The following is a 27,623-nucleotide window of genomic DNA, read 5'->3' as shown; positions in this document are numbered from 1 at the left end:
GTTAGGAATATGTCCCAAACAGTTCTCCTTGAGAAAATGGGACTGTAAGTCTCCAAACAGGCTAGTACCCACCTGTCAGTGTCTCCATATACAACTCTACCACCCCAACGTGGGGTACTGTTGACAAGTTGTATTGCTCTGTTGAGAGTCTCTCTTGCTTTACTGATGATACTATCACTGATCTATATAACAAATGAATAAGATGAAGGTACAAGTATAGTCTCACCTCCACACAAGGCATTCTTCCTGAGTAGCTAGCTGCAGTGTAACCAAATGTCACATTAGCGATCAATTTCAATCCCAACTGTCTGGCATCCAATATGTATCCTAGTGCCTAGTATAGAATCACCAGAAATCACAAGACACTAACAGAGGAACTATAGTCCAGGGGCGTACACAGGAATTTTGAAAAGGGGTTTCCACTATAGCTAAGTGACTGTTATATTAGAGTAGTTTATATTACCCGACTGCTCTATTAGAGTATCTCGATCTTTTCACCAAAATCATAATTCAGAACAATGCTATAAGTGTTGCTATCATGTGAGAAACTAAGATAAAAGTTTATAATGTGTCCTGTTACATGACAGATTCCGGATTCTGGAAACTTGAAGTTTCAATTTCTTAATGTTTCAAGTAGTGTGTAAAATCCAAAGGGGTTTCCTGAAACCCCAGGAAACCCCCCTCCGTACGCCCCTGATAGTAGAGCAGAGTCAAAAATTTGGTACAAAAAAAGTTTAACATCCCATGCTACAGAGTGCTTTGCTGCAATAACAATAGTTCTATTAATTATTTGAAGCCGTGGTCTACTTTCCTCTTTCAGGACGCTGTTCAATATGTATGCACATACGTTGACTTATTTTATTTTATTAATTTAACAGTATGCACCAAATCGCATTAAAGTCACCATTAAATGTTCCATGTATATGGTAATGTCATTTACTTCCTTTGCACTTTCAAATTTCATATCGATCTAAAATCTACATTGAAACCTGACACATACGGACATCCAAATATGAAAACGACTGCATATTCCAGACAGTTAGTTTCTTACTACCTAACAAACATTGCTGCCAAGGTGTCCATACTACATACTATCAAATGGTGTAGAGTAGGGATTGCCCCAAAAATTTTGTGTGCTGCCCAAAGTTCTGCCTTTGAAAATTATCCTAGAGACATATTATGCGATGAAAATCACCTTTATGGAATAGTACTAGTCCATATAAATATATAATATATAACAAAACACTTATAATGGCCATATATAGAATTTTTAAAAATTGCCAAAACTTGAAGTTTAGTCTCACTGCCTCACTGACCAGTCGCAAGGTTAGAGGCTAAACAAAGCAGCGCATGGCCACCATTTTAAACCGTAACAACAAACTCACTAGTGGGATATGCCTTTTGGGGTTCTGATGAGCGTAGGCCCTCTGCGCCTTGTCTTTTCTTTTATCTTCAATCAGGCAGCTTGTCTTCTTCATTAGGGCTGGGACGAATACTGAAATTTACCTTCAAATATATGCTAATAAAATGTTTGAACATTCGAAGCTTCGGTGTTAGCTTTCAAGTTACAGATTTTCTTGTATTTATGCACATCCTTCTTAGGTTTTACCTTTCTAAACCTATTTAATAAGTTTGTAAGCATTTGGAATGTGCATAGCAGCAGTACTGAATGACGCAATCGATTGATTGCAAAAGGGAATGTCTGCTACACTGCAATCATGCACAGTTAAACGCTTTCCATGCATTATCTATCACTTTATAAGATGTTTTAAGGCTGCAACTATGGTAGCAAGCTGAACTGCGATGGTTTAAAAGTGGGCGTGGCATACGAAGATCGATCGCGAAGAGACAAACATTGATCACGCAAGAGGAATAAGCAGCTACAATAAAGTAACGACGTTTATTTGTAATTCTTTTGTAGACTATGAGTGCATTACAAAGCTTCGAAGGATACTTTTATAACACACCTCTTAACAATCTAGCTATTCACTTAACAGTAAACAAGATGACTTAACCCCTTATTGGTCTAGCTAGCTTGTCTGACTCAAAATACTCTAATACAACAGTCACTCTAATACAACAGTCACTCTAATACAACAGTCATGCATATATGATATTCTAATAGAACAGTCACAAGTTACACTGTGTAACTAGCTGTGCTACAACAAAAATAAAACTAGTATTTTAAAAATTGTTAATTTAAAAATGAAGTAGAGATCTATGCAATAAAAAGTAGTGAAACAAGATAAAATGATGGTATTACAGCATAACTCAGTGGAAAACTCCATACATTGGCACATAGCTATAACAACTATTTTGTTCAATGCCCCAAAGTAGGGACTTCCCAGCTATGCTGTAATACCATCATTCATATCTTGTTTCACTACTTTTTATTGCATAGATCCCTTCTTCATTTAAAAAAAAAAATACTAGTACCACTTTTTAGTTATTGCCAATTTTATAAGTCACTTATTACAGACAAGTGGCAACACCTTGTCATCTTTATGCAGCTTCATACTCTGCTTCACCATCACTCTAGTGTTCAATATCTCCTCCAACATACAGGGCATTATCCCTCGTCTGATGTTACGCCTGACAAACACAACTCCATTTGGGGATATTGTAACTTGATCCTCAAGTTCCTAAGGAAATGTTTGTAAGTAAACCAAAGACACCACTGGTCCACCGTATATAACAAGTACTAGGAATTTTACGTATCATAAAGTGTAGGGAGGTCATCTACACCTGTAGATATATTTAGAGTTGCACCGATATGCATTTTTTCATATTTGCCGATACCGATTATTTGCCTATTCCTGTAACCGATATGCCGATATTTACCGATATTCTTCATTTCTTCAGAACAGAGGAGGAGGAGCAGAAAATCACCTAAAGTTTATGCGTATAAACTGCATTTGTAATGATAATGTAATCAATGTAATTAATTACGTGGGCGGCCGACTTTTACAATGTTTTACACAGTTTTGCTAGTATCTCCTTTCATGGAAAAGGAAGCCAAGTAGTTATAAAACAGCTAATCAAACAGTGTTTTAGTGGGACTACAGACCCTTTGTGAAGAGTGATCAACTAATTGCGTGGGCGGCCGATAAATATACACAGCCTACTATAGCCTTGCAACCACATTTGTGCAAACAAACAAACTCAAATAGTTACAAAACAGTTACAACAAACCACTTACTGCTACATTCACCACCTTCTTTACTTTCACCTGTTCATTGTCGTCAACTTAACGATTGATTGTGGGTTTCGGTTAACCGGCAAGTTATTTCCGCTTCGTAGCCGATACCGATACTTGTAAAATTAGCTAATATCGGTTGTTACCGATAATTCAACCGATTATCGGTGCAACTCTAGATATATTAGTGGACATTACATAAATATGTTCACTAGTATGTCTGCAGGTGTAGGCAACCTCCCTTGGCAACCTCCCTTGCTTCACTACTTTTTTTATTTGTACATTCAAACGTAAAATTCCTAACATAATTATGACTGGGGAACTCGCACATACTGCATCAAAAGAAAGAAAGGGATGGAGCCTAAGGAATACAGTTTATCTGTTTGGTTTATGGCTTGTACTAGCTGCTAATCATAACTACCACCTGGTTGCTAGATTCTTACAAATCAAGGGGTATAGACATGAATGCACTAGGCCTATTCCCATTCAATTAGCAATGTTACAGTAGCTCACAACAAGAGCAATGAATGATGTGGACAGTAGATACCAGAATTAATAACCGTGTACAATCTAACTCTTAGTTGAAATGTCTCACTCTGTCCTACCACAACCGATCAAGCCTGCACATGACAGGACATTATGACCAAAACGTTATAATTTGTCTCTGTACTGCAGAATGCCAAAAAGCACCTGTTGGGTTAAAGCAATGTATAGTAGTGAAAAAATCAAGCTCATAGACTTACCTATTCTCGAGTCACACTTGTCTGAAGACATTGGGTAAGTTAGTTAGTCAGTCAGGCAGTAGGAAAATTCCTAACAAGCAGTAACTCATTGGAAAGACTGAAAGCACTTTTGGAATTGTAACTAACACTGCCAAGGTAGTGGGAAGGTATTGTGAGACTCAATATTTTTGTGAGAATGTGCTAACTTCCATGATCCCTAATATACAGTACCACTGTACGGTACGATAAACATTCAACAGACTAACAATGACTATATTATGCATTTAAGATCTAAACCACACACAATGTTTCTGTAAATAATCTGCAAGATGCATACCTTAAGTGTCTTCTTAGGAACACACAAGTTGGCAGCTCCAAAAGGGAAATACCCATATCTAAACACAACAATACTCTAAACAGTGATATACAAAGTCATCAATGTATTTACTGTTCCAAATGGTGCACCCTCCCCAGACAAGTAGAGAAGCAGTAGTTATAAGCTATCACAATGGAGGGATAGAGCGACTGGAAGTCCAAGACTACAACTGGATCAGCATAGAAGCGTGACTCTGGCTCTAAGATGAGTGGCAAACTCTCTGGTGCAGCCATCCTGTATGTGCAACAATCACATAATATGTACATAACATACAGTACACTGCATATGAGAATGCATCGAATGGTACACATGACGTCCCCAAATATTATCCCAGGCAGTTGTTTATTGAACACATAGGAAGATTCTAGCACATAGCTAGCTACAATGTTTTCTGTTTCAGTAGAACAAATACTATACATTGAATTATTACAAGAAAAAAATACTCTGTATACCTTGCTCTTTGCTGTACAGTTGGTGACACTGCAATGTAGTTTCTCGGCTTTGCCAGTCTCAGTAACATAGACTCCACACGAAACTACATGCCACAATCACAGCTATACTAACTAGAGATAAAGATGTCATACCTGAGAGCCTCTGGACAACACAGAGTAGAACAATATACCATAAAGGCGAGCAAATTCACTAGTTCGGCCAATCAGATTGAACTTATCAAGAATTTTGTAGTTAGCAACACTCCGCAGGAGGTAGTACTGCAGCACTCGCCCACTATTACAACAACACTTGATATGTAACCATTACAATGATTGGCAATTATAGTTTGGATACCACAAGCACACAATTAACAACTGATAAATGCTAAGAAAATTGAGCAACCAAAGTTAAATATTCTATTATAAAGATCAGGTAACAGTTCTAATATGAATGATCCATGATTGCATTAATTTATTAATTCTCACCAGTACAAAGGTCCACCCTTAGTGTACCACTTGGAGAGGGTTCGGTGTGAGTACTGAGGTGTCCTCTGGTGTAGCACGTGGTAGAACACATTCTCAAATGTGTACGAAGTCAGAGCAACTTCTTGTTGGACAATCCTCCAAATATTGAGCACAACTCGACCAACCACGCTCAACTCTGAAGTATGTCTCTTAGCAAACTCCACAGCTGGTGACTGCTCAACATCACTTGCTGGCGGCTTAGAAGTCTTGTGATCATTAGTGCCTAGTACAGATAAGAGATTACATACTGGTAATACAACACCTCTACAAAAAGCAAATAATTTCTCATAGCTATACACTTTAGGACACCTGCATAATTCAGACAGTTAGAGTCTATCCCTCATACACAGAGAAAATTAAGACAGAAGGATATTTATAGTTGGCTCTATAAGGTGTCCACATTACACAGGTTCCACTGTACGTCACTTACTTGGGACTCTACTGAGCTGAGCCGTGAGGTTGATATCAAGGGCAGCTGCTCTCTCAACCAAGTATCCCCATGATGACATTTGAACCTCATATCCAATCAGAATGTCCACATCATGTCTAGCAGCATCATCGTGACCATAAACATGTGGACATCATGCACTCACTTTCTGACTAGCTCTACCAACTTGTGGAATAGATCTCTCTCAGACTCAGCATACAAAATGTCAATTTCAGTTGGAAGACCAGAAAATAACAAAAATTTATCATTGAGTCTCTTGGTTGGCTCACTACAAGACTCGTCAGCGGTTATCATGGTTACAACAATCACTCCTGTGTACTCATGTGTGATCTCCATGGTTACAGGATCATTGGTGGGCCAGTCATTCCTAATGTGGTAACAGACTGCCATGACTGCATCAAACTGTGGATCTGGTTTTAAGCCACCCCTTGTAGTTACATGCAGCTCAACACTTAACACTGTCAAATACTGTACCTGTAAATATATGAACAGCAAACTCCACTGTCATTGGTAGTACCAAATTGTAGGGATCACACAAGTTTGTATGCCTTAACAGTATTGGTTAGGAACAGTCAAGTCCCAAGGATGTCTTCACAGCAACCCAACACACAAAGTTTTGCAGTTTTTATAATGGAATTTTATACTGACTAACAGATGCCTTCAGAACATAACTCAGTAATGACTACTGTTTCAGTATTATGAGATTCTGACATGTGGTTTTTGGTGTATCCACAGGAGATACAATGTAGCGACTGTACATTTGTGTTTTGTGTCCCTCTTTGCTTCTAATGCAAAGATGTCCATCAGCAGGTAGCATGAGTCAATAACTTTGTGTGTTGGCTATCATGTTATCGTAAAAGGAAATTATCTGTTACTTTCATAACATGCCTCCCCCATTGAAGTCAAATAACTAAATGTTTCTTGCAGTTCTGTTCTATATCATGTAACAGCCAGCTCATAGCTCAAAATGAAGCAAAATGGCCTCTGCTTGTTAGTACTGAGTATCTAATATTTGTGATCTGCATTCAGTTGGACATGTTATGATGCTTATGCTAAACTAGAAAAATTAGGAAATTTACAGGCTAGTAGGGATCATTATGCCGAAACAAGAGAGCTAGATTATGACACGTAATTTAATTCCTACTGTAGCCAACCATGTTTACATGGTTCATATTGAGTTTCCCACATAACCCTGACTACTCAACTCCTGAGTGATGAGTTGCCCCGTAGTAACTTCCTATACAAAGTGACAAACTACAGTGAAAAATCTGGACACTTTGAAACTGTCCTAAATTGTTCTAAAAGAGGTGGCCTTAATTATCAAGGTTTCTGGTATCCTTGCTGATGTAGCTTCACTGTAAACACACACCACACACACATAATATACCACCATTAGTACATTACACACCTTATGGTGGTCACTACCACTGGTACACTCTCCCATGGCGGGACTGATCTTGAAACCATAAGTGTTCCCTAGAGTTGGACCAGATAATTCTGAATGGTCCAGTGACTGGCTACCCTAGACAAGAAGAGACAAGGGGGCCATTGAGGGGGTAGTTACATGCAAAAGTCTGTCTACCTTTTCTTCGGTTTTGGTTTGTGTTTTAATTGGAGTCAAACTGACAGGTTGTTTCTTACTTACTGCCTTGTTTACCATTGGTGTACTTGTGCTACAATGGTGATGACTATCCTCGATTTTATTTAGTAATTTTGGATCAGGTGGCAGTTTAGCAGGAGTAATAACACAGTGTTTGTTAGAATAAAATGTTGATCTCTGCTTCCCTTCAAGTTGATATTGCTCTATACTGTAATTGGCACTAAGACGGGAGGGGGGTGAGGGGATGAAGGGTCCTTCTCCAGAGCCACTGAGCATGCTCAGAACAGTCCTCCAATGAGCGATGCCAGTAGAGGCAAATGAGCTATGACCAATAGTGTAGGTTGGCTGAAACTCTGGTAACTCATATACCTGCCATGTATATACAGAGATGGTGGGATACTGCAGACTCATACTACAACACACACACACACACACACACACACACACACACACACACACACACACACACACACACACACACACACACACACACACACACACACACACACACACACACACACACATGCACACACACACCATTTTTGATGGTATTCTGACAGTCACAGACCCCACATGCCTACACAAGTACAAATCATCAATCACAGTGCACACCACAGCATAAACACTTTACTCACTTCACAGGAGGCACCTCGGTGGGTACACTACAAAATGGCTGCTGATAGACAATGTCTGGTTGACCATACTGCTGCAGGCTATCCAGTAGCTCAGCAGAGGTGGGTGGGGCTACTGCTGGAGCTATGATGCATGCATCATGATCACTGGTATCCATGGGAATGATGGCATCAAGGTCAGCACGTGGGAGTTTTGATTTTGGTGATTCCGAGATGCAACTGATTGCATCATTATCTGTGGGTGTGGCTGCCTCTTGATCACATGATCCACCACTAGATGAGGCTAAAATTAGCTCACATGATCCAACAGTAGTTGAAGAAGCAGCAGATTCTACATGCAATCGTGGCTGATGACAAATTTGTAGATTCTCTTGCAGTGCATCCCCATGTGAGGTGGGGCTTGGTGAAGGGGAGTGGTTCCGTGCAGAACAAGGCGAGGAGGACCGTGGAGGGCTACTGCTACTACTACTACTACGCAGTTCTAAGGAAAAACTTGTGTCCAAATGAGGTGATCGGCAAATCGGAACAGGTGATAGTGGAACAGGGGATGAAGATTTGAATGGGGATTGAAGTATGGAAATTTCTGTGGAGTCAACATGAGTAGAGACTGAGGGAGACAAATACCCCATGTTAACAAGTGCATCAGAACTGTCATTATAACAATGATGATTATCTTGAGGTTCTGTGTGCTGCTGCTGTTGCTGTGATGCCCCTTCTGTTGCAAATTGCAACTCATGATATCGTGAGGTAAGCACTTCATCAGTCATTAGTGTCGATTCAGTAGATACCTTCTCCTTAGTACAGTCAAACTGGTAAGGTGATATTGTCACCGACTGTTGGTGCTCTTCTGACAAGCTTATCTTCTTAAGACGGCTACGCATCTTCATAGGGCTTCTCTGTTTTCTTTTCCTATCTTCTTTTTGTTTCCGTTTCAGAGACAGAGATGGTCTCCTCTTGCCCTCCTGTAATTGTTTATCTACTGTAGGGTAAACTGTAGTGCTAGAAGAATGATCAGAAGTAGTGCATGCTTTCACTTCCATTTGCAGTTGTTGTTGTTGCTGTTTTATGCTGTCTTTTATGCTGGCTATTTCAATTGTCGTCAACCTTTTCACACGAGGGAACAGTGACCTTTTCAGTGCCTTAAACTTTATACTGTCTACTTTATCATCACATAATCTGGTCTGTGGATTATGTGACGTCTGGTGAGCAGTCACATGGGTGGGGCTAACAACACGAGGAGGTTTGAATGGTTTCCGAACATCAGAGGAGGTGTGGCTCTTATATTTGATCATATCCAGATATGATCTTCTCAGTTTCTTCCTAAGAGAATATTTTTCTCCTACAAGAACAATAAAATGCAGTAAAACCAGCCATCTCTCTATAGAACCAATATATTAACTAATTCACCTGGAGCATATGCCCAGTAAGTGTTCAATATAGCCTGGTGAACAAACGGCTTACTTTGCAAAGCATTAGATCACTTCACAAATAGCAGTACAGTCAATCCGACCCTCAATGGGAGCCATAAATTTTGCTGGATTAAGGAGGTTGTTGGATTATCAAGTCACCTTTGTAATCTGACATTGTACAATATCATCAGATTACGCAGTAAATTACAGGTAAAATGGATCACACAAGGTTTAAACATGAACTGATTTTAGAATTTACAAGTATTACAGCTTTTTTCTACTATTGTTAACCAGTTAAATGCTTTGGTTGCATAAAAATTATGTTCTGTGAATGTTTTTAATGCTGCTATTATTCTCTGTTGGAGTACAAAGGTCGAAAACAATGTATTTCCAAGTCTAGGGAATCGAATTTTGTGTTGGATTACATTTTGTGTTGGATTACAGAGTACAGAGGTGTCAGATTACAGAGGTTTTCTATACAAAAGTGTTGGTGAATGACATTTTGGTCAGATTAGAGAGGATTCTGGATTACGCAGGTGTCGGATTAGAGAGGTTCAACTGTAAGCATTTTAAAATGATACAAAATAATCTGGAGATTGATAAAGGTGACTGTTCTATTATTAGAGTGTTTCATCAGCTGCTGTATGTTCTATTAGAGTAATGAATAGTCACTATTCATTAAATACTTGATCAAGTACACAACAACTTGTTCAATACTTAGTCAGTCACTTTTTCACCTACACCACCAACACACCACACTTTTCAAGGTGTTTTCGGATACTGTTTGACAATAGACAACAGCTGCCCTGTTCTACAAACTTCAGACACTTGAGTTACACTTATTTGATTGTTGTTTGGTTTCAAGCTTTGCATCTTGCAGATGGGCACTTATTATTAAAACAAATAATAATTTCATGTGTTTAATTGTTGTGAATTTTGTGAGATTAAGGTGTTGCTCTTTTGCACACAAAAGTGCTTGCGAGAAAAGCCTACTACAGTGTATGCGTAGTCATAGCTACAGCTAATTGTACGGCAGCGTTTATGGGCTAAAATTTCAGAATGTGGATAAAAAAGGTTAGAGTGACAGGCTATGTGGCACCTGGAAAGTCATCTGATACCACCAAAAGTCTTGCATTTTTGAATGCTGGCCACAGGCCATCCATCAAATGCTGCTATTTTGTTGGAAGTGAGTACCAAAGTACGGGTTCACGGAGGCTTGCAAATTCTCACAAAAAAATATTGACCAGAAACCAGCCTCACAATACTTTCATGGTGCCTTGGCAGTATGTGTAATCAAGACCAAAAGTGCCTTTAGTATGACCTGAAACACTTCCAATAGATTGCTACGAATTTATTTTTAGAATATTTAAGTGGAATTTTTTCTGATTGACTGACTGACTGACTAACTGTCTGCCTGCCTGATGCCTTCAGACAAGTGTAAACCTCATTAACTCAATCATTCCATGTGGTAATGTGCACTCTTTTAGAGTATTTAACAAATAGTCAAATAAATGTATATGTAGATAAGAGAAATGGAACCCCAAAACCAGTTTATGACTGTATTTAACACAAAAAGAAAAAAACAAAAACAAAAACCCAGCTAAGCTGTATAAAAAGGGTGTGGCCTTAAAAGCCTGGGTGAAAAAAGTTGTGGAATCAAAGGTGATGGGCCAAGAAATGGCTACACTGATGTTAATACAATTTAATAATGTGAGGGTGCCGCCACCTTTGATTTCACAACTTTTTTCACCCAGGCTTTTGAAGGCCACGCCCTTTTATACAGCCTTGGCTGCTTTTGCATGGTAATTATGTTACAAGTAATGTAAACAAACAAGTACAAGGGAATTTTAAGTTCCATTAGGGATCATAGAAATGAAAAAAAATTTAAAAATAGGGAAACAAGGGAGGTCACCTACACCTGAAGATCTACTAGTAGATATTAATCCCTAATTTAGTCATGGGTATAGACTAAAGTAGGGATTAATTTAGAGATGCCACGACATAGAAATGTTTATGTCATATGTCACAGGCATTTATGTCACAATATATCATATGTCACGACGTAACTTGTTCTAGAAAAATCTAGCAAAACATGTTTCCCTTTGGTGAATTACCACAAAACTTTTATATTTTCATCAAGAGTATAATACACATAGTTCTTGTTCAAATCTGTAGCCAAATTTGTGTGCTATTTCTCTGTCATGACATAAATGGGCCATGACATAAATGGGCCACGACATACTATATCATGGGATTTTATGTCACGATACGTCATATGTCATGATATCGTGGCATCCCTAGATCCACTAGTATCTGCAGGTGTAGGCAACCTCCCTTGTTTCACTACTTTTTTATTTCTATGATCCCTAACGGAACTTGAAATTTCTAATTTTCCTTGTAGCACTAGTCATTGATACCATCACTAAAAGTGAGTGTTCAATTAGAGTATATTCAACATGGCTCTGTTTAACTATCATAAATTACCTAGAAACTTTTGTTTATCTGAACGTTAAGGTTACTATGGTTACTATGTTCTAAATTACATCTTACTGGGGTCTTCATCGTTGGTCCCATCCAGTTGTGGGATATGGTTGATGAATGATGACGACCATAAGTCTTCAATGTCTGCCATTTCATCACCGACAAACCTGTCTGTCCTAGAAGGGAAACACAACTATATGGTGGTACAATAATTCTCTATTATAATAGAGCTGAATGATAGTTGTGATCTATCGATTATCATGATAGTAACAATCATGATTATAATAGTATGCTATCATGCTATCGTGATAAATTATGCATATCTGTGCTTAGTCAAAAAACAAGTTGATGTTGTGCTACTTCTAAAAACCAGGCACCCATGCAATTCCATTCTAACTAAATTAATCAGCCATGTATATAATTTAGTTTATATTCATGTTATACGTATTATTAACTCAGCTAGATAATTAGAATTTGTAAATTCTGTAATTCAGCATACTTCGTAATTCATGAACTATTTTGCAATTTGCTAATTACGTTGTTATGCACTGCTATGGAAGCGTAACTATAACAAACCACTTTAAACCACAAATTACACACAGAAGTATCTTCTCAACTGTTTTATAGTGTGTCTATCATATTTTCTTGTGCAAATTGTATAGAGAAAGCCTCAAGGCTTTCCTTCATTTTTGTTCACGTAAGTATGGCAACGCCCCCCTTTCAACCTGAAGGATAACACTACCTCTGGTAGCCTAAGAGGACTTCAGTGTCGTTTTAAAGTTGTTAAAAGTCTATAAAACTGAAAGGGAAGACCTCTCAAGAAGTATATGAGGAGTCGCCATACCCGTATTTCAGACCGCTGAGAAGAAACCACCTCAGAACAAAGTTTATGTATGTGGAAGTTTAATACAGACTTAATTTAGCTTTCAATTCTTACATGCTGGCTGCTTTTTATCATTTTTTAACATTTTTGTTCACATGGGTACGTATGGACAAACAAACATAGGTAGGTACATACACACACACGTTTTTACGAAAACAATTTCAGTAAACCAGGCGCATGCCCACAGCCGGCTGTGGGCGTGCGCCTGGTTTAAAAAGTAAAAGATGATATTGTTAAAGTTAAGGTAACCATGAAAGTCCAGTTGAGCATGCATAACAAGATTACAACTGTAATACATAACAATTTTACCAATGGAGTGTTAGAAAACCAGATACATGGTGTGTGATTGGATTATTCATGGTGAAGTTGAGTGTTTTTGATAACTAGTAGTACTATCATGATACTATCGCTATCATGATATAAAAAGTTACTATCAAGTGTGAATAGTGATATTGTACTATCGCTCAGCTCTATATTATAAACCATCCATCTACTGGAGACTATAAACAGGAGACTCACTGTAACTATTGAAAAATTGTGTTAATAGAGTCCATTAAATTATTGCTTAAATAAACAGAGCCAGAAATTTTGAGTGGTCAGGCCATTTGTGCACTGCAGTGGAGATCATAGTCATCCACACTCATCTAATGTGATATTTAAATCAGATTTTTATTTGATACACATCTACATGTGCAAATCACATGCAAGCTAGGAAGGTCTGGGCGGTATGCTCTCCAGGAAAATAGATGTACTGAAGTGGCATCTGGATTACATACAAAGTCTCCTTATCATTTTTGTTAACATCAATATGGCTTAGTGTAATTAGAACAGCAGCTATAATTCTACAGACCGCTCCATTAGAGTATCTGGGGGTGATTTTTTTACAAAATTCAAGTAGCTTTTTATTTAGTTGCTTTTATTTATTAAGGTTTTACAGCACAAGTACTGAAGGTGTGTAGGACACTTGGTCCTACAGTCTGTTTAAAGGTGTTATATTAAGTGTGTTTGAAAAGTTGCAGATAGGAGACAAAATCCATGACTGGACCCAGAAAAGTGGTCTGGCAAATGCCGGACTGGTTGCTCCGGCCCCATAAATAAACACAAGATTTTATTCTAAATAGCATATACTATTCATGGCAAATCTAGCAGTAAGCACTTTAGTGTAGTTATGTGACTACAATATAGTTATCAGCAGTATAGTATACACTTACTGTTGTGGTTGGTGTTCCAGATGATCCCCACTATTCCATGGTTGAGACATTACAGTATCCTCATGCTCTATGATGTCATCAATGATGTCATTATCATCAAATGAGGTGTGGTATGTGTTGTCCAGCTGTAGGTCTTCGTCATCTCCATGGCTACACAGACTGATCACATGAACTCGTTGGTCCGTAGTGAGCTGCACACCATCAGAAGCCCTACCCATTTCCTTGCTTCCACTGTGTTGTGAGTCTTGAAATAATATAGAGTCACTCTGGAGTGAAAACGAACTAGCTAATTCATCCTGAGGACTACATTTAATAGATATGTCATTATTACCCTCCCTATGTGGGGAGGTCATGTCATCACCACCCACCCTAGGTGGAGAGACTATGTCATCATCAGCCCTTTTAGATGGAGTTAGTGTGTCATTAGCCCCCTTGAGTATGTCATTGCCAGCCCCTTTGTTAGGGGTCAGTGTCTCGTCAACACCCCAGGGTGGAGTAGCTGTGTCATCATTGTGAGGAGACATGGAGTTCGACATCACTGATGGGGAAATGCTCAACAATTGGCTACTGGAGATCACCTGACTAGCGACATTGTTCTGTTGTGTGCAGCCATCATTATCTTGTCCTAGTTGTCTCAACAAGTCCAGTAATTCTTGATCAGAACACTGAGCTATAGTGTGTGAAATGTACTACAGATGAGGGAAAGAAAATGTCGAGAGTACACCACGGACCCTTGCCTAGAATAGAAAAACTGCTCAGATAGAGCATTATTTTGGATGCTGACAACCACAAATGAAGCTTTCTCCACTTTGTAAAATAAGCTAGAGGCTACTTACTATAAGGAGACAGAAAACACAGTCTATGTATATACTATGTACCTATCTGGCCAGAAGTGGTATAACAAATGTTCTATAGAAACAAATTTTTGAGAGATGCAATTTTCACAGATTTCACAGTTGCTTGGCTGTCCATGAAATTTTAATCCTCAAAAATTAATGATTATTAGGGTTAGCTCTATGTTTCTAGTAGGTACCCTCAGTGAAAAACAAGTTATCCTTCAAAAGTAAAACCACGAAAATCCTGAAATTTGTCAATCTGCAAAAATTACGTTCCCCAAAAATTTGTACGTATATGGTATTCTCTATTACCACAAACACAATAGTGAGTACCACTCACTCATGGTGGCTTGTGATAGTCGTTGACTCAGTTGTGTAGTGTACTCCACTGCTGCTATGTCAACTACTGGCTCCACAGTTGCCATGGCTACCGACTGCTGTTCTTGAGAGGCACTACCAACTTGGAGGTGTGTCATTAGATCACATGACTGTGACATCATCATGCTGTCCAAGGATGGGTCAGAATCCTCCTCACTGCTGTGAACCAATTACAAATACATAGCTCAGTAAGTGCTTTTAAATACACAAATAAATTAACAGGAGACATCAAAACCTTGCTTTATCATGTTGTGACCATTCTATTAGCCATTAACATTCAGAATTAGGGTTGCATGATACTGCGTGCATATCAATATTACTATTACACTATTGATTACAATATCAATAAATTTCACTAACAATAGTAACTAGTTTATGCAGCACAAATGTGTTAATAATAATCATAATGATCTCCATCACTGGAGTTACCAGCAATGATGAGATCACAGGTCCCCAGTTGGATAACAATTACTTACAGAGAGAGAAAAAAACACTTTCAACAAACGTTCAAATTAACAAATAACAAACACCAAACAAACCTGTTAGTATCAGGAAAGCTCTGTTTTATAATTTGATGAAGAGTTTGCTTGTGTTGTCTTTCAGCATCAAAACACTGCTCAGGACAAATCCTCTCTAATTAGACACAAAAATATTATCATTACACCACAATAATTATGTCATATACCATAATATGTCATACCTGGTGAAGGTGGAGCTATGAGGTCATCAGTAAGATCTTTCCATTCTCGACGAACCTTCTCGTCTTGCCACAGAGCAGCAATGCCAGGGTTGTCACTGAACTCTGGAAAATGAGAAGTGACTATAGCACACTAACTGTATGTAGGCTTACAATACTTTCTAATTGGAAATCTATTGTTTTAAGTTACAAATGTGAACAAAAGCTTAGTAGCAGTGGACAGTCACTCTTGAATGAACACTGTAAGTATGGTGATTGGAACTGTACCTGTACGATGTGCTTACTACAAAGGACAATGATATGGAGACTTAATGGACAGTTACGACAAAAGAAAAACATCAGAAAACTACATGTACAGCTGGTAGCCTGGTACACGATGTCAACTGCAAGTACAACTAAATTCTTTGTATACTATCACTCAATACATATATACGTGTTGCATGATAATCTATTTCTTCAAAAGGAAATTCTGAAATGTGGATAATAATCAGGACACTTGTCCATTAGTATTACTGTACACACATCTAAACCCCTGACATCTCGGCAATTTTATTGTAATACACAAGTGGAAGAAATAGATACAGTAAGGATTAAATTTGCACATCAGGTGATGATCTCCTTAGTTTCTTTACTTTTTATTGTAATAGGTTGTAAAATTCCTACTTCCACTTGTTTGTCTACTTTCATTGCAAGAGTGTATATAAAACTTCAAAAATGGAACTTCGGTTTTATTTGTAAGTACAAGTTATATTAATAAAGCATGCATGATTCAATGTATGACTTGATATAGTCTATTCTTTATGAAATAGTCCGTGACACAGGTGCGTGATGCTCGTTCAAGCTAATCGTGAAAGAGGGTGTGTCCTTAAATTACAGGTTTACATGAACATTTGTTGGTAAAGCCCAGGGCAAAGCTATAGATGAATCAGACCACAAATAAAGCACCACAAATCAATACTTCCAAAGCCACCATAATAGACACGGAATGCACTTCTCAAATGCAAGAGATGATTCTATATGAAAGGATTGGGCATGTTTATCCTGTAGTGCTGTCTGAATGCAGCGAGTGACTGAGTCAGTAGAAGAAAAATAACATAATTTTGCAGACTTTTTAAAACTCTGTGTAGCAACTTGCTGGGATTGTTTTGGGCTGTTTCAAGCATGTACATGTGTATGCATATATAGACTGCTTTTAGTGAATTGTTTAGTTCGTAAGGATGGTTTTTTGTGGAGGTTTTTTTTTTTGCAGGAAATTACATTGTCCCTACTATACAGTACTAATGTACTGTATGATACAATAATATATTAAATCACTAATAAGGAATGGTCCAAAGGTGTCCAGAAGTCCATTGTACACTAAGACAATTACCTGATGTTAGTGAAGTAGCTGTCTTGTTAGTGATATTTACAGCTAGTCCATCACACTCCAGCTCACAAGTGCTCACCTTCGACAAGTTACTGATCATATTCCTATGAAGTGGATAAAACTCATGTCAGTATACACTATCAAAAACCACTGAATATAGTGACCCACTCATAACTGATCCCCATAATGAATCATAAATTCATGATATTTGTAAGTGACCCTATTGTGAACCAACAAATTTCTATCCTACAAAATAACAGCAGGCTTGATTCTTTATGTCATGAATCCTTTGTACAACATCTTCAGTGCAAAAAAAAAAAGAAGCAAATTGAAAATGGTGCAACACAATGCAGGCAGTCTACGTCCCTTACACAACTGAGACACATAGAGAGGAACACAATGATACTACTATACACAATGTACTAACCAGTCCAAATCCTCCATTGACCATAACTTCTGGCTGGGTGTGGTTGACAGATCACATGAGTCATGTGATGACATCAAATGTGCATCAGGTTCACATGATGCTTCTGTTGCCATAGAAGTGGAGGGCTTGTTGGGTGCAGTTGGTAGGTTACTACCAATCCTAAACTTTACTGTTGACAAGTGAACAAAGTTCATTCCATATAAGTGGAAATCAATAAAGAACTGTATGGCAAAGTTTAAATCCACATAAATTTGACAGGACAAAAAATTAAGTATTGTCTTGCCTGCAAGATGAATGGTATATGAGCATCATGTGGCTGGAATGGCTGCTGCATCACTGCCCCTGCTGCCAGTAGGTCTGCCAACCTGCAATAACATAGTGACTATTTATTTTAATACCATTATAGAAATGTGTGTGGATATGTATGTATGTGGTGCACGCGTGCGTAGTATAGTGCAACACTCCAAACAAATAGGCAGTACTAAAAGATTAGAGGTTGAATACTTGGAATAAGCAAATTGTTTGAAGTATACAATGTAACTATCTTTGCATAATATGTTGGATATGTTCACGCATTCATTAAGGACTAACCAGTAACTTTTAATGATTGTCATTAGAACATCAAAAAAAAGTTAAACCATGTTTCTATTACAATATTGTATTGTATTAATGCTTTACAGTATTTTCAATCCATCTTTTCTACAGGGAGTTCTCACCTACCACTGCAAACTGAACATGGTGCTTAGTTGTTGAGTCCTGTTTCTTATCGTATGTGGTTGGCAGACAAAGGTTTTTAAGTACTCCTAGATGAATTTTGTACACACTTGGTATCAATCTGACCACTGAGGCTTCTGATAATTTACAGAATACATAGACTTTCAGGAAAATGCAAGAATATTAATAGACCCCAGCAGCTGTGTAGTAGGGTGGGGTGGAGGGTCAGTACCTAGTATGCACATGATGTTGAGTTCAATCGAATTTTTGCAGTTGTGAATAAATTGAAATAGCATAGTAATGCTATGCATATTCCCTTCTTAGGTGGGACCACGGGGTTTGGCCTGCAGATCATGGGGTTGGCTTTTCCTACCTTTCTAGGCATTTGTCTTTTTTTTCTATTAGGCTCCCTTGACACTATTGACATTATGATCTGTGACAAACCTCAGCCTATAGGTGCGCAATTTGACCTATCGTAAATCACACAAACAACAGGACTGCATTTTTAAAAGTGTGTCAAGTGACTTAAGTGAGCACCAAGTTTGGTGACTGTTCTATTAGGGATGCACGCACAACATTACGTGAAATACACAAGTAGTAATACAACTAACCTTGGTATTATGGCTGGATTATAGAGATAGATTCTGAGAAACAACTCAGGGTTTTTGTGGTAGCCATAGAATGGGCTGCATGTACATGTACCAAAGATCACACATTTCAAGGAATTGTAGCTCAACTCACATTCCCTTCACTACAATTATCTTGTAGACATAGTTCAGAGTTCTCCGCGTGGTTCCTGATGATAGCTGGAGTGCTGAATCGATACTGCGAGCTAGTTGCTGCAAATACACCTCGTCTACAGGACTGCTCTTCGTACGACAGGGAACATGGATATACGGGAACACTCCGTGTATATGGAGACAACATTTCTGTCCAGCTGGGGTGGCACCAAATATCCGTATAACAGGGACGCGTTCCACAGCACTGGAAGTGAGGTCTGAAAAGCAAGCGTCCAAATCATTCACCGGAGGTCTTAAATAATAATCAGACGCCACAATCCTGCAACTGAAAAGTGATTCACTCTGACTCGTCATTTCGCCTTGTCCATTATGTTCGCTAGTAACATGGTACAGAGCCAGACATTCTTCAACACTACCACAACACCAAGCAGCGATACAATTAACATTCGATTGTGGGTATGAATTATGATGACTTCAAACAACATTTTTTCTTGTCTAACATTTTGTCTAATGATATTGTTTCTTGTTCACTTTTAAGTTCTGACAAGAGATTCTTCTTTAAAATCTAATGAGAAAACAATAATAATGTAAACACACTAGCTACAAACAGCTCACTTGTTCAAGCAAGAAGTCCACTACTTCGTCAATACCTCTGCCATCTTTGCTGGACGCTTCAAAACATTGATCAATATCTAACTTATCAGCAACGTCTTTGGCTCCGCTTGTATCTCTGTCTTTTGCTAAATCTAACTGCATGTAAACAAATGAAGAAAACATGTAGAAGTGACTGATATGTACTAGTGCTGAGCAATATGACAATATTTTAGTCAAACCGCGGTATCTGTTTTTGATACCGTCCAGTTTTTAACTACTGCAAATACTGTGAATTCTAAAAAACACAAGTATTTTAGTAGCTAAAATAACATACCTTGTGTGTAAAGTACCTAAAGTGAATAAGTCTACTTACAGGGATATGTATTGCAGTAAATATACAATTGGCTTTCGACACAATTCTGAATTTTTTACTGTGTCTAAATCTAGTACTGCAGGTCTAAAACTAAGGTATGCCAATAATTTAGTCATACCGCAATATCAAGTTCACAGTGCCGTACGCAGTGTTGGGAGTAACGCGCTACTTATGTAACGCGTTACGTAATATTATTACTTTTGTGGTAACAAAGTAATATAACGAAATACGCTATAAAAACAGGTAATATAACGCAAGCTACTTTACTTACAAATGTAACGCGTTACCTAAGTAATATAGTTACTGTAACGAGTCTAATATTACGTAATATTATTACTACAAGTAACGAAGTTACTAATCTCGTTAGTTATCCTCTGAGTAATGCCTAGCCACAGCGAAGTAACGAAGGCCTACTGAATGAAGCTTATTCACCAGCATCTTACTTATAACCAAAATTTGCATATTGTCCAACAGCGCAATCATGTCACGTGATAAGGTGGTAGTTTCACACGTGACAGCTTAAGGCTGTGGACACAAAGTAATATAATATATAATATTATTACAGTTACTTTACTTTATGGGTAATATGTAACTGTAACTAAATAGTTCAGTTGCAAGTAATATGTAATATGTAACTAGTTACATTTACAAAGTAACTTGCCCAACACTGGCCGTACGGTCTATGAAATATCAAAACTGCTCAGCACTAATACGTACTCCAAGTACTTCAGACGTATATTAGCCATTTATGGCAATTTACATTTTCCCAAATAACTACAGGGGTTTCAGCACTTCTTGCAAATTCGTGTGACATGCGTAGTGTGGTTGTGCATGCATGTTTGATTTGTTTGGCTGTTTTCAAAGTGAAATAACCTATCCTACCATACCTTTTAAAGTATATTATAGAGATTTGCCAACATGTACAGCAGCCTGAGACACAATGTAGGTATCCACCGCCATTGTTGTACCAGATAAATCACACGCATGCGTCACTACACATTTCGTATGAATTGCTAAAAGTGCTGAAACCCCTATAACCCATATAGTATTGCTATGAAATATTTGCAGAACTACAAAAATTTTAATTATACTTTGCTATAGGATTACAGAAAGAGAGAGAAGTCCTAGACTAATTCTACATGCTTCACTACCACTAAAATGTTGTTCTTTGACCACAACAGAATCGCAGACAGCAATAGTTGCAGGCACTAAAATACAACAGCATATAATTATGTGACAGGATTTTGGAAAAACATTCCAAATAGCACATTAGAAGCTTTGAGATAAACGATTTTAAAGAATTCAAGTCAGCATAACTTGCCAAGAATAGCAAATACGCATACGAAATTTACACAAAAGATGCATCAGACCACTTCCAGCACTTGTAGAGTTCCCGCCAAATAAGATGGAATAAGATAGAAAATCTGAGCAGTTGGCAGTGTTGGGGGTAACGCATTACTTATGTAACGTATTGTGTAATAATTATTAATTTCGTGGTAACAAACTAATATAACGAAATATGCTATAAAAAGTGGTAACATAACTCAAGTTACTTTACTTACAAATGTAACGCATGTAACCTAAGTAACAAAGTTACTAATAAATCTTATTAGTTATCCACTGACTAGCCACAATGAAGTAATGAAGCCTACTGAATGAAGACTTATCACCAGCTTCTTACTAATAACCAAGATTTGCACATTGTACAGCAGTACAATCATGTCACATAAAAAGGTGGTAGTTTCACACGTGACAGCTTAAGATTGTGGACACAAAGTAATATAATATTAAAGTTAATTTATTTTATGGGTAATATGTAACTGTAACTGAATAGTTTAGTTGCAAATATGTAATATGTAACAAGTTACTTTTAACAAGCAATTGCCCCAACACTGGCAGTTGGATGAGCGAAGTAGTATCATGAAAGGGGTGGGGGGGTGGTGGTGGGATGGGCAAGAGAGAGACTTCAAAATAGAGGCAGACCACAATTGGAGTCCAGACATGAGATTACAGGGTTGTGCTGGCTTCTTAGTGGCTGATTAGTAGCAAAATCAACAGAAAAAAAAACGTCTGATCAACATTGTCAGGACATCCACCAGTAAACCACTGATTATTGCCAAGCCAGCTGAGGCCCTACATTAGGCCAGAAACCACCATTCGAGCTCTCCACACCATCCAGAAAAGACATCTGTCAAAACCAGCTTCGAGTAGCTTAAGTATAGTACTGAGGGTCAAAACTAGTAGTACAACAGTATAGCTATGATTTTGCCAGATGAGCAATTTGGATTGGTTTTGTAAAATCTGGTCACATATATGGCGAATCGGATACAATAGAACAGCTAGCCCATCTGTTTATATACCTGTGAAAATATATGGAAAGAGAACGAATACACTGACAAACCAGCTATGATATTATCCTTCCTACTCTACTAATATAATTATGCAATTGGTCATCCATGTTTCCATAGCAATGAAATACATATTGTACCCTGTAAAAATATCACACATTTTAGTGTATAGCATCATAAACCACTCTTACGTGGGAAGTCATAAAAGCCAGAATGGAACAGAACTGGAACAGAACCAATTAGAACGCGTGCCAACTTTAAAATCAATTTTGATAAGTTTCTACACTTTCCCCAATCATTGAAATTAGGCAAAACTTACCCTGGACTTGATTGCAGCCACATTTGAAACTCTTTATGCCGAATGGTGAATCCTTCCGTTGAAGGCCAATGACGGGGTAGAATTATTTCTTAGCCAGTTGTACTAGCAGGTAAAATACTGTAATATTTTTGTGTTGTATGGTGCATGTGCATCAGGCCAGTTTTCTGAACTTGCCATTATTTTAGCTTAATGGCTGTAGTTTGTGCACAGAGTGCTATGTTTATTGTGCAGAATTGTACATTAGGAGACTTGAAGGTAGTATTTTGCAGCATAAGCTGAGGCATAGATTCGTAATAAGTATTCATGCAGTGGGTGTTAAATAGAAACTACATGTAGACAACTTTCCTGTAGGAGATTATCATTAGAATAGCTATTGTACATTGGCTGATAATCTTGTACAAGTTGTTGAAAAGCAACTTTAAAGTTGGCGCGCATCCTAATTGGTTTCATTCCGGTTCCGTTCTGTTAATTCTACCTTCTCCTCTTACACTTACTCAGCAAATGATATGGAACAGTTTCAGTGAGCTACAAATAAATACCCAGTGTTGGGACAGTTACTTTTTAAACTCGTTACATATTATTTACAACTGAACTATTTAGTTACAGTTACATATTACCCATATAATAAAGTAGATATATTATATTACTTTGTGTCCACAGCCTTAAGCTGTCACGTGTGAAACTACCACTTTATCACGTGACATGATTGCGTCGTTGGACAATGTGCAAATCTTGGTTATAAGCAAGAAGCTGGTGAATAAGCTTCATTCAGTAGGCTTCATTACTTCTATTGTAATGGCTAGGAATTACTCAGTGGATCACTAACGAGATTAGTAACTTCGTTACTTAAAGTAATAATATTATGTAATATTAGGTTCGTTACAGTAACTTCATTACTTAGGTAACATGTTACATTTGCAAGTACATAACTTGAGTTATATTACCTGTTTTTGACAGCATATTTTGTTATATTACTTCGTTACCGCAAAAGTAATATTAGTACGTAACGCGTTACTTATGTAACGCATTACTCCCAACACTGTAAATACCAAATATTTCTTACCAGCATCTTACAATTGTCACCAAAATGGTGCACTGATATTTATTTATATGTAGTACCATGGTATGTGAAAAATCATTATGTGTTTCTAGGAGTCCATATAAGCACCATAAAGGATTTGTGCCTGGAATTTCAGCCAAGAATAAAAGCCTACCATGTACATGTATGAGCATCAAAGAAATGACTGTCACTATCTCTGTCAAACTGATAAACAACTGGTGGCCTGCTGCTCAGGTGATTATGAAAAAGACTATAGTTGATTACATATTTACCAATAAAGGAAATGGCGTTCAATGTTGGAGCGGAAAGTTAGTGATGCAAGTAAACTCCACTATTATATATTTGGTCATTGTCATGATGAGCCTCTTGGGTAAAGATTTACCATTCTTGGCAATAAACACATTTTGTCAATATTTGTTCCACAATTGTTGACAAAACTAGGCCTACCAATAGTTAAAAATTGTTGCTCAGTATTTCACCAAAAAAGGAAACACAAAGTCATGCTGTAATCAATACCACTACATCAATCAGCTTACCCCAGAACTGCAAGATAGCAAAATAATCTGTGCTTTTAGGGTGTGTAAAGGAAATAGAAAGCAAAGGGAAATGCAAAGCACATTACTCTATAATATACTGCCTAAGTTGACAATCAATTGGAAATAACTGACAACACCTAGGATATCCAGCATGCTACCAATTTTGGGCAATAGACCATATTTCAAATGACGTCACATGAATTTTCTACTTGGGGGGATTCTTATATTTTCGAGTATTATCACCAATGGCGGTCTAGATTTCAAAGATTGATATAGAGGCTAACAAACTAGACATTGAGGTGAAATTACCAGGTTTGGTTATTACAGCAAAGAAACAATACTTTTTCTTCTAAACTTTGTAAAACCAGCTGAAAATTTCTAACCCGGCATTAAAGAATAGATTTTATACCCTTATAACTGTACCTGTTTGTTTTAGGTCAATATCTTCTTCCAGAATTGAATATCTTATTAAGCCCCATTGGAACTCTCACTCGAAAATGTTAGAATACCCCAATTAAATAGCTGCAGCCATTTTATTTCGTGACGTCATTTGGAATACAGTCTATATTTACTGATTCTTCCTGAGGGAACATACTTTTGAACTACATTAATCCATATCAATACCAACAATCACATATTGAGGTACCTTATTTCCCACCAGAACGGTTGGGATATGAGTGAAGGGGTTGATGGATGTTGCCTTCTCTACTTCACTCTTCCAGTTATAGACATTATTAAGTGACTTGTAGTTGGTAATGTCATACACAATGATGGCTCCATGGGACCCTCTAAAGTAGGTCTGTAAAAATATGTGATTAAATTTATCTTCAGACAAATTGATAAAGCCAACTATCAAATAGCTAATTATGGTAACACCTACTGTGTTCTGTCTAGCCACATGACAGTCCTATTCAGTAAATTGTAGTTTAGATTACCAGAGTCATATGAAACAACAGACCCATGCCTGAAAAGGTTTCAAACAAATACCTAATACAACACCAGTGAAACTAGCCGTGTACAGTAGGTCTCTTTATTACATAAATGTACTATATAAAGTAGCATACATACGCAGCCATGGCACAACTCTTAGTTATAGACTACAACACACACAACACCCACCAGGGTACTATTTTGGGGAAACTATTTCATACCATATGTATGAATAGCTGTGCCATATTTAGCATCATATTCATTATTGAAATAATGGACATTCAAACACAGACAATGTAGCAATGTAGCGATGTAGACAATAAGTCTTTGTGGTCTCATATTACCAATGGAATGATGTGACCAGCAATAGATGAATTGGTAGGCCGCAAATCCACACATACTATACACACACTACACTACACAACACACACACACACACACATGAAGCAAAGCACAAAGCCTTCAACTGGGTGCTAACACGGTCACGCCTATCCAGTGAACCAGCATCACAGGTAAAGGTGTGGGCACCCAAAGTCCCATCTGGACCTTCACCTGCTGTGTGAGACATGGACAGTTGGCATTTGCTTCCCCAGTTAATACCAGGTACCCATTGATGTTACAGCTAAGTGGGCTGCTTCCCCACTTGACACCAGGCCACCAGGTCCCCATTAAACAGACTGGAACAATGTGAGTAAAGTTTCTTGCTCAAGGAAACAACAACATCAATTTGATGTATCCGAGCATTGAACCGGAAACCTTTCAATTACCAGACCAATGCTCTAGCCACTTGGCTATATGCTGCCTCTCTCTCTCTCACACACACACACACACACACACACACACACACACACACACGTGTGCACGTACGTACGTACGCACGCACACCTACACAACACACGTGTGCATATGCATACACATGTACATGCACACAGATTACAGACAGACGTGCACACACATTACAAACAAACATATACATGCAGCCATGCACACACACACGCGCGTGCACATACTTACTGTAGTAAGTGAGTTGAATCGCTCCTGACCTACACAGAACATCAACAATATTATCTACTCAACCATGTTACCTACCTTGAGTATCCCATAGTTGAGCAACAAATTGTTTACCTGTCTTCTTATCCTCCAGTGGAAGACTACAAATGTCCACCCCCACCTATGACAAGTCTCTACCACACATCACCACCACATAATAACTAACTGTTGGTTGTGACTGGTAATCAAAACAGCCATGGATGTATTTGTGAAGAAAACAACTCTTGCCTGTATTGGCATCCCCAACAATAATTATCTTGACTTTGGGTAGTTCGGGATTGATTGATCCAAATGGTGACAGTTTAATAAATCTTGCTACAAACGGTTTTGACTTTGGCTGTGTTGCCATCAGACGAGAACCTGTATTTACTATTTGTTCATCATCGTCATCATCACTAAAGTCTTCAGTGTTTGTGGACAGGGTGAGTTTTAAACTTGTGTCTTCACTACTTTCTACACATTTAACCTGAGTACTGTCATCTTTTGTATCATTTGATTGTGTACTGACATCTTTTGTATCATTTGATTGTGTTAATGAGCTTTCAGAGTCATTTGGTGAGGTTACAGCATCATTGGGCAGAGACTCCTGTTTGTCAGTAGTGCCAATGTCAGTTGAAGTGACTTCTGAATGTCGTTCACCATCAAAGAATGCCCAAAAGTCATCATCATTATCAGATTTACTAGTTTCACTGCAAATGTATTTGCTCAGTTCTGAAGTGACTTGTGTTGCTGGTGGCTAAAAGCACACAAAATGTATGTTAACAGTGCCTAACTGGTAAAGTAGATAATAACATAACAATAACAACAAACAAAAAATTCCTCTAGCAACACATACTTTACCTCTGACTCAACCAGCTGTGAATTTAAATGTGAATCTTCAGGTGCTACTACTGCAGGCTGGGAGCGTGAAATCAGCGGGTCAAAATCTTCGAGTTCGTTTGAGGTGTTAACTGGTGCTAAGTAAGGCATGTTAGGGTTTCTCTGTGGAAGAAAAAGCAGATAGTTGGCTTCAGAATTAATCTAAGTTAAGTCTTACAGCGGGCTGGAGAATCGTGCTAGTGTCGTAGTATGCTGGGAGAGATTCTCTTGCATCTACTCCTCCGGATGGGTCGCTGTAACTACGGACATTTCTGACCACTCTCGCCTCTTTTGCCTGCTGCGAACTGCTGTTGTCCACTTGCAGGTCAGCGAGTATCTTATTGGTCAGCTTTAATATCGTGCTACCAGCATCTGTTGGACTGCTGTCAAATGAGCTCGTTCCTCTGTAACGACCAAACGCCATTTATGAGGTCATCACAGTTATCATCCTACCTAAAGTCAAACCCACAATCATTATTATTA

At 38.1% G+C, this 27,623-nt stretch overlaps 2 protein-coding genes across 2 annotated transcripts in view; both read right to left on the bottom strand.

Moving 5' to 3' along the window:
• LOC136249797 (DNA polymerase zeta catalytic subunit-like) overlaps positions 1 to 19,526 on the bottom strand; it is a 21,461-nt gene extending 1,935 nt beyond the window's left edge. Inside the window, exons 1-24 of the mRNA XM_066041923.1 lie at positions 19,074 to 19,526; positions 18,944 to 19,018; positions 17,902 to 17,983; positions 17,619 to 17,839; positions 17,195 to 17,295; positions 15,829 to 15,930; positions 15,668 to 15,761; positions 15,091 to 15,287; positions 13,915 to 14,584; positions 11,890 to 11,996; positions 7,934 to 9,269; positions 7,836 to 7,875; positions 7,281 to 7,667; positions 7,107 to 7,220; positions 5,844 to 6,172; positions 5,681 to 5,796; positions 5,212 to 5,473; positions 4,879 to 5,020; positions 4,747 to 4,829; positions 4,367 to 4,528; positions 4,256 to 4,313; positions 2,493 to 2,642; positions 227 to 334; positions 73 to 182 (exon numbers count right to left, since the gene is read on the bottom strand). Coding sequence (XP_065897995.1) covers positions 73 to 182; positions 227 to 334; positions 2,493 to 2,642; positions 4,256 to 4,313; positions 4,367 to 4,528; positions 4,747 to 4,829; positions 4,879 to 5,020; positions 5,212 to 5,473; positions 5,681 to 5,796; positions 5,844 to 6,172; positions 7,107 to 7,220; positions 7,281 to 7,667; positions 7,836 to 7,875; positions 7,934 to 9,269; positions 11,890 to 11,996; positions 13,915 to 14,584; positions 15,091 to 15,287; positions 15,668 to 15,761; positions 15,829 to 15,930; positions 17,195 to 17,295; positions 17,619 to 17,839; positions 17,902 to 17,983; positions 18,944 to 19,018; positions 19,074 to 19,426 — 5,399 coding nt within the window. The 5' untranslated portion in view covers positions 19,427 to 19,526. The remainder of the gene's footprint in view (positions 1 to 72; positions 183 to 226; positions 335 to 2,492; positions 2,643 to 4,255; positions 4,314 to 4,366; positions 4,529 to 4,746; positions 4,830 to 4,878; positions 5,021 to 5,211; positions 5,474 to 5,680; positions 5,797 to 5,843; positions 6,173 to 7,106; positions 7,221 to 7,280; positions 7,668 to 7,835; positions 7,876 to 7,933; positions 9,270 to 11,889; positions 11,997 to 13,914; positions 14,585 to 15,090; positions 15,288 to 15,667; positions 15,762 to 15,828; positions 15,931 to 17,194; positions 17,296 to 17,618; positions 17,840 to 17,901; positions 17,984 to 18,943; positions 19,019 to 19,073) is intronic.
• Positions 19,518 to 27,623, bottom strand: LOC136249798 (uncharacterized). Its single transcript, XM_066041924.1, has 8 exons — positions 27,319 to 27,623; positions 27,123 to 27,263; positions 26,449 to 27,018; positions 26,322 to 26,403; positions 26,247 to 26,275; positions 24,949 to 25,101; positions 19,688 to 19,822; positions 19,518 to 19,637 (listed from the first exon to the last, which is right to left on the bottom strand). The coding sequence occupies exons 1-8, from the start codon at positions 27,562 to 27,564 to the stop codon at positions 19,536 to 19,538; spliced, it is 1,458 nt and encodes a 485-aa protein (XP_065897996.1). The 5' UTR covers positions 27,565 to 27,623; the 3' UTR covers positions 19,518 to 19,535.

The sequence above is a fragment of the Dysidea avara genome, chromosome 3 (assembly GCF_963678975.1).
Source record: "Dysidea avara chromosome 3, odDysAvar1.4, whole genome shotgun sequence".
Lineage (NCBI taxonomy): Eukaryota > Metazoa > Porifera > Demospongiae > Dictyoceratida > Dysideidae > Dysidea > Dysidea avara.
This window is presented reverse-complemented; position numbering and strand designations above follow the sequence as displayed.

Excerpts from the sequence above, each read along its gene's own strand:
- LOC136249798 (XM_066041924.1), bottom strand. The coding sequence starts at position 27,564 with ATGGCGTTTGGTCGTTACAGAGGAACGAGCTCATTTGACAGCAGTCCA. Across the intron at positions 26,276-26,321 it reads TCAACTATGGGATACTCAAG|GTCAGGAGCGATTCAACTCA; the intron begins GTAGGTAACATG and ends TGTTCTGTGTAG. Across the intron at positions 25,102-26,246 it reads GATTCAACTCACTTACTACA|ACCTACTTTAGAGGGTCCCA; the intron begins GTAAGTATGTGC and ends ATATTTTTACAG.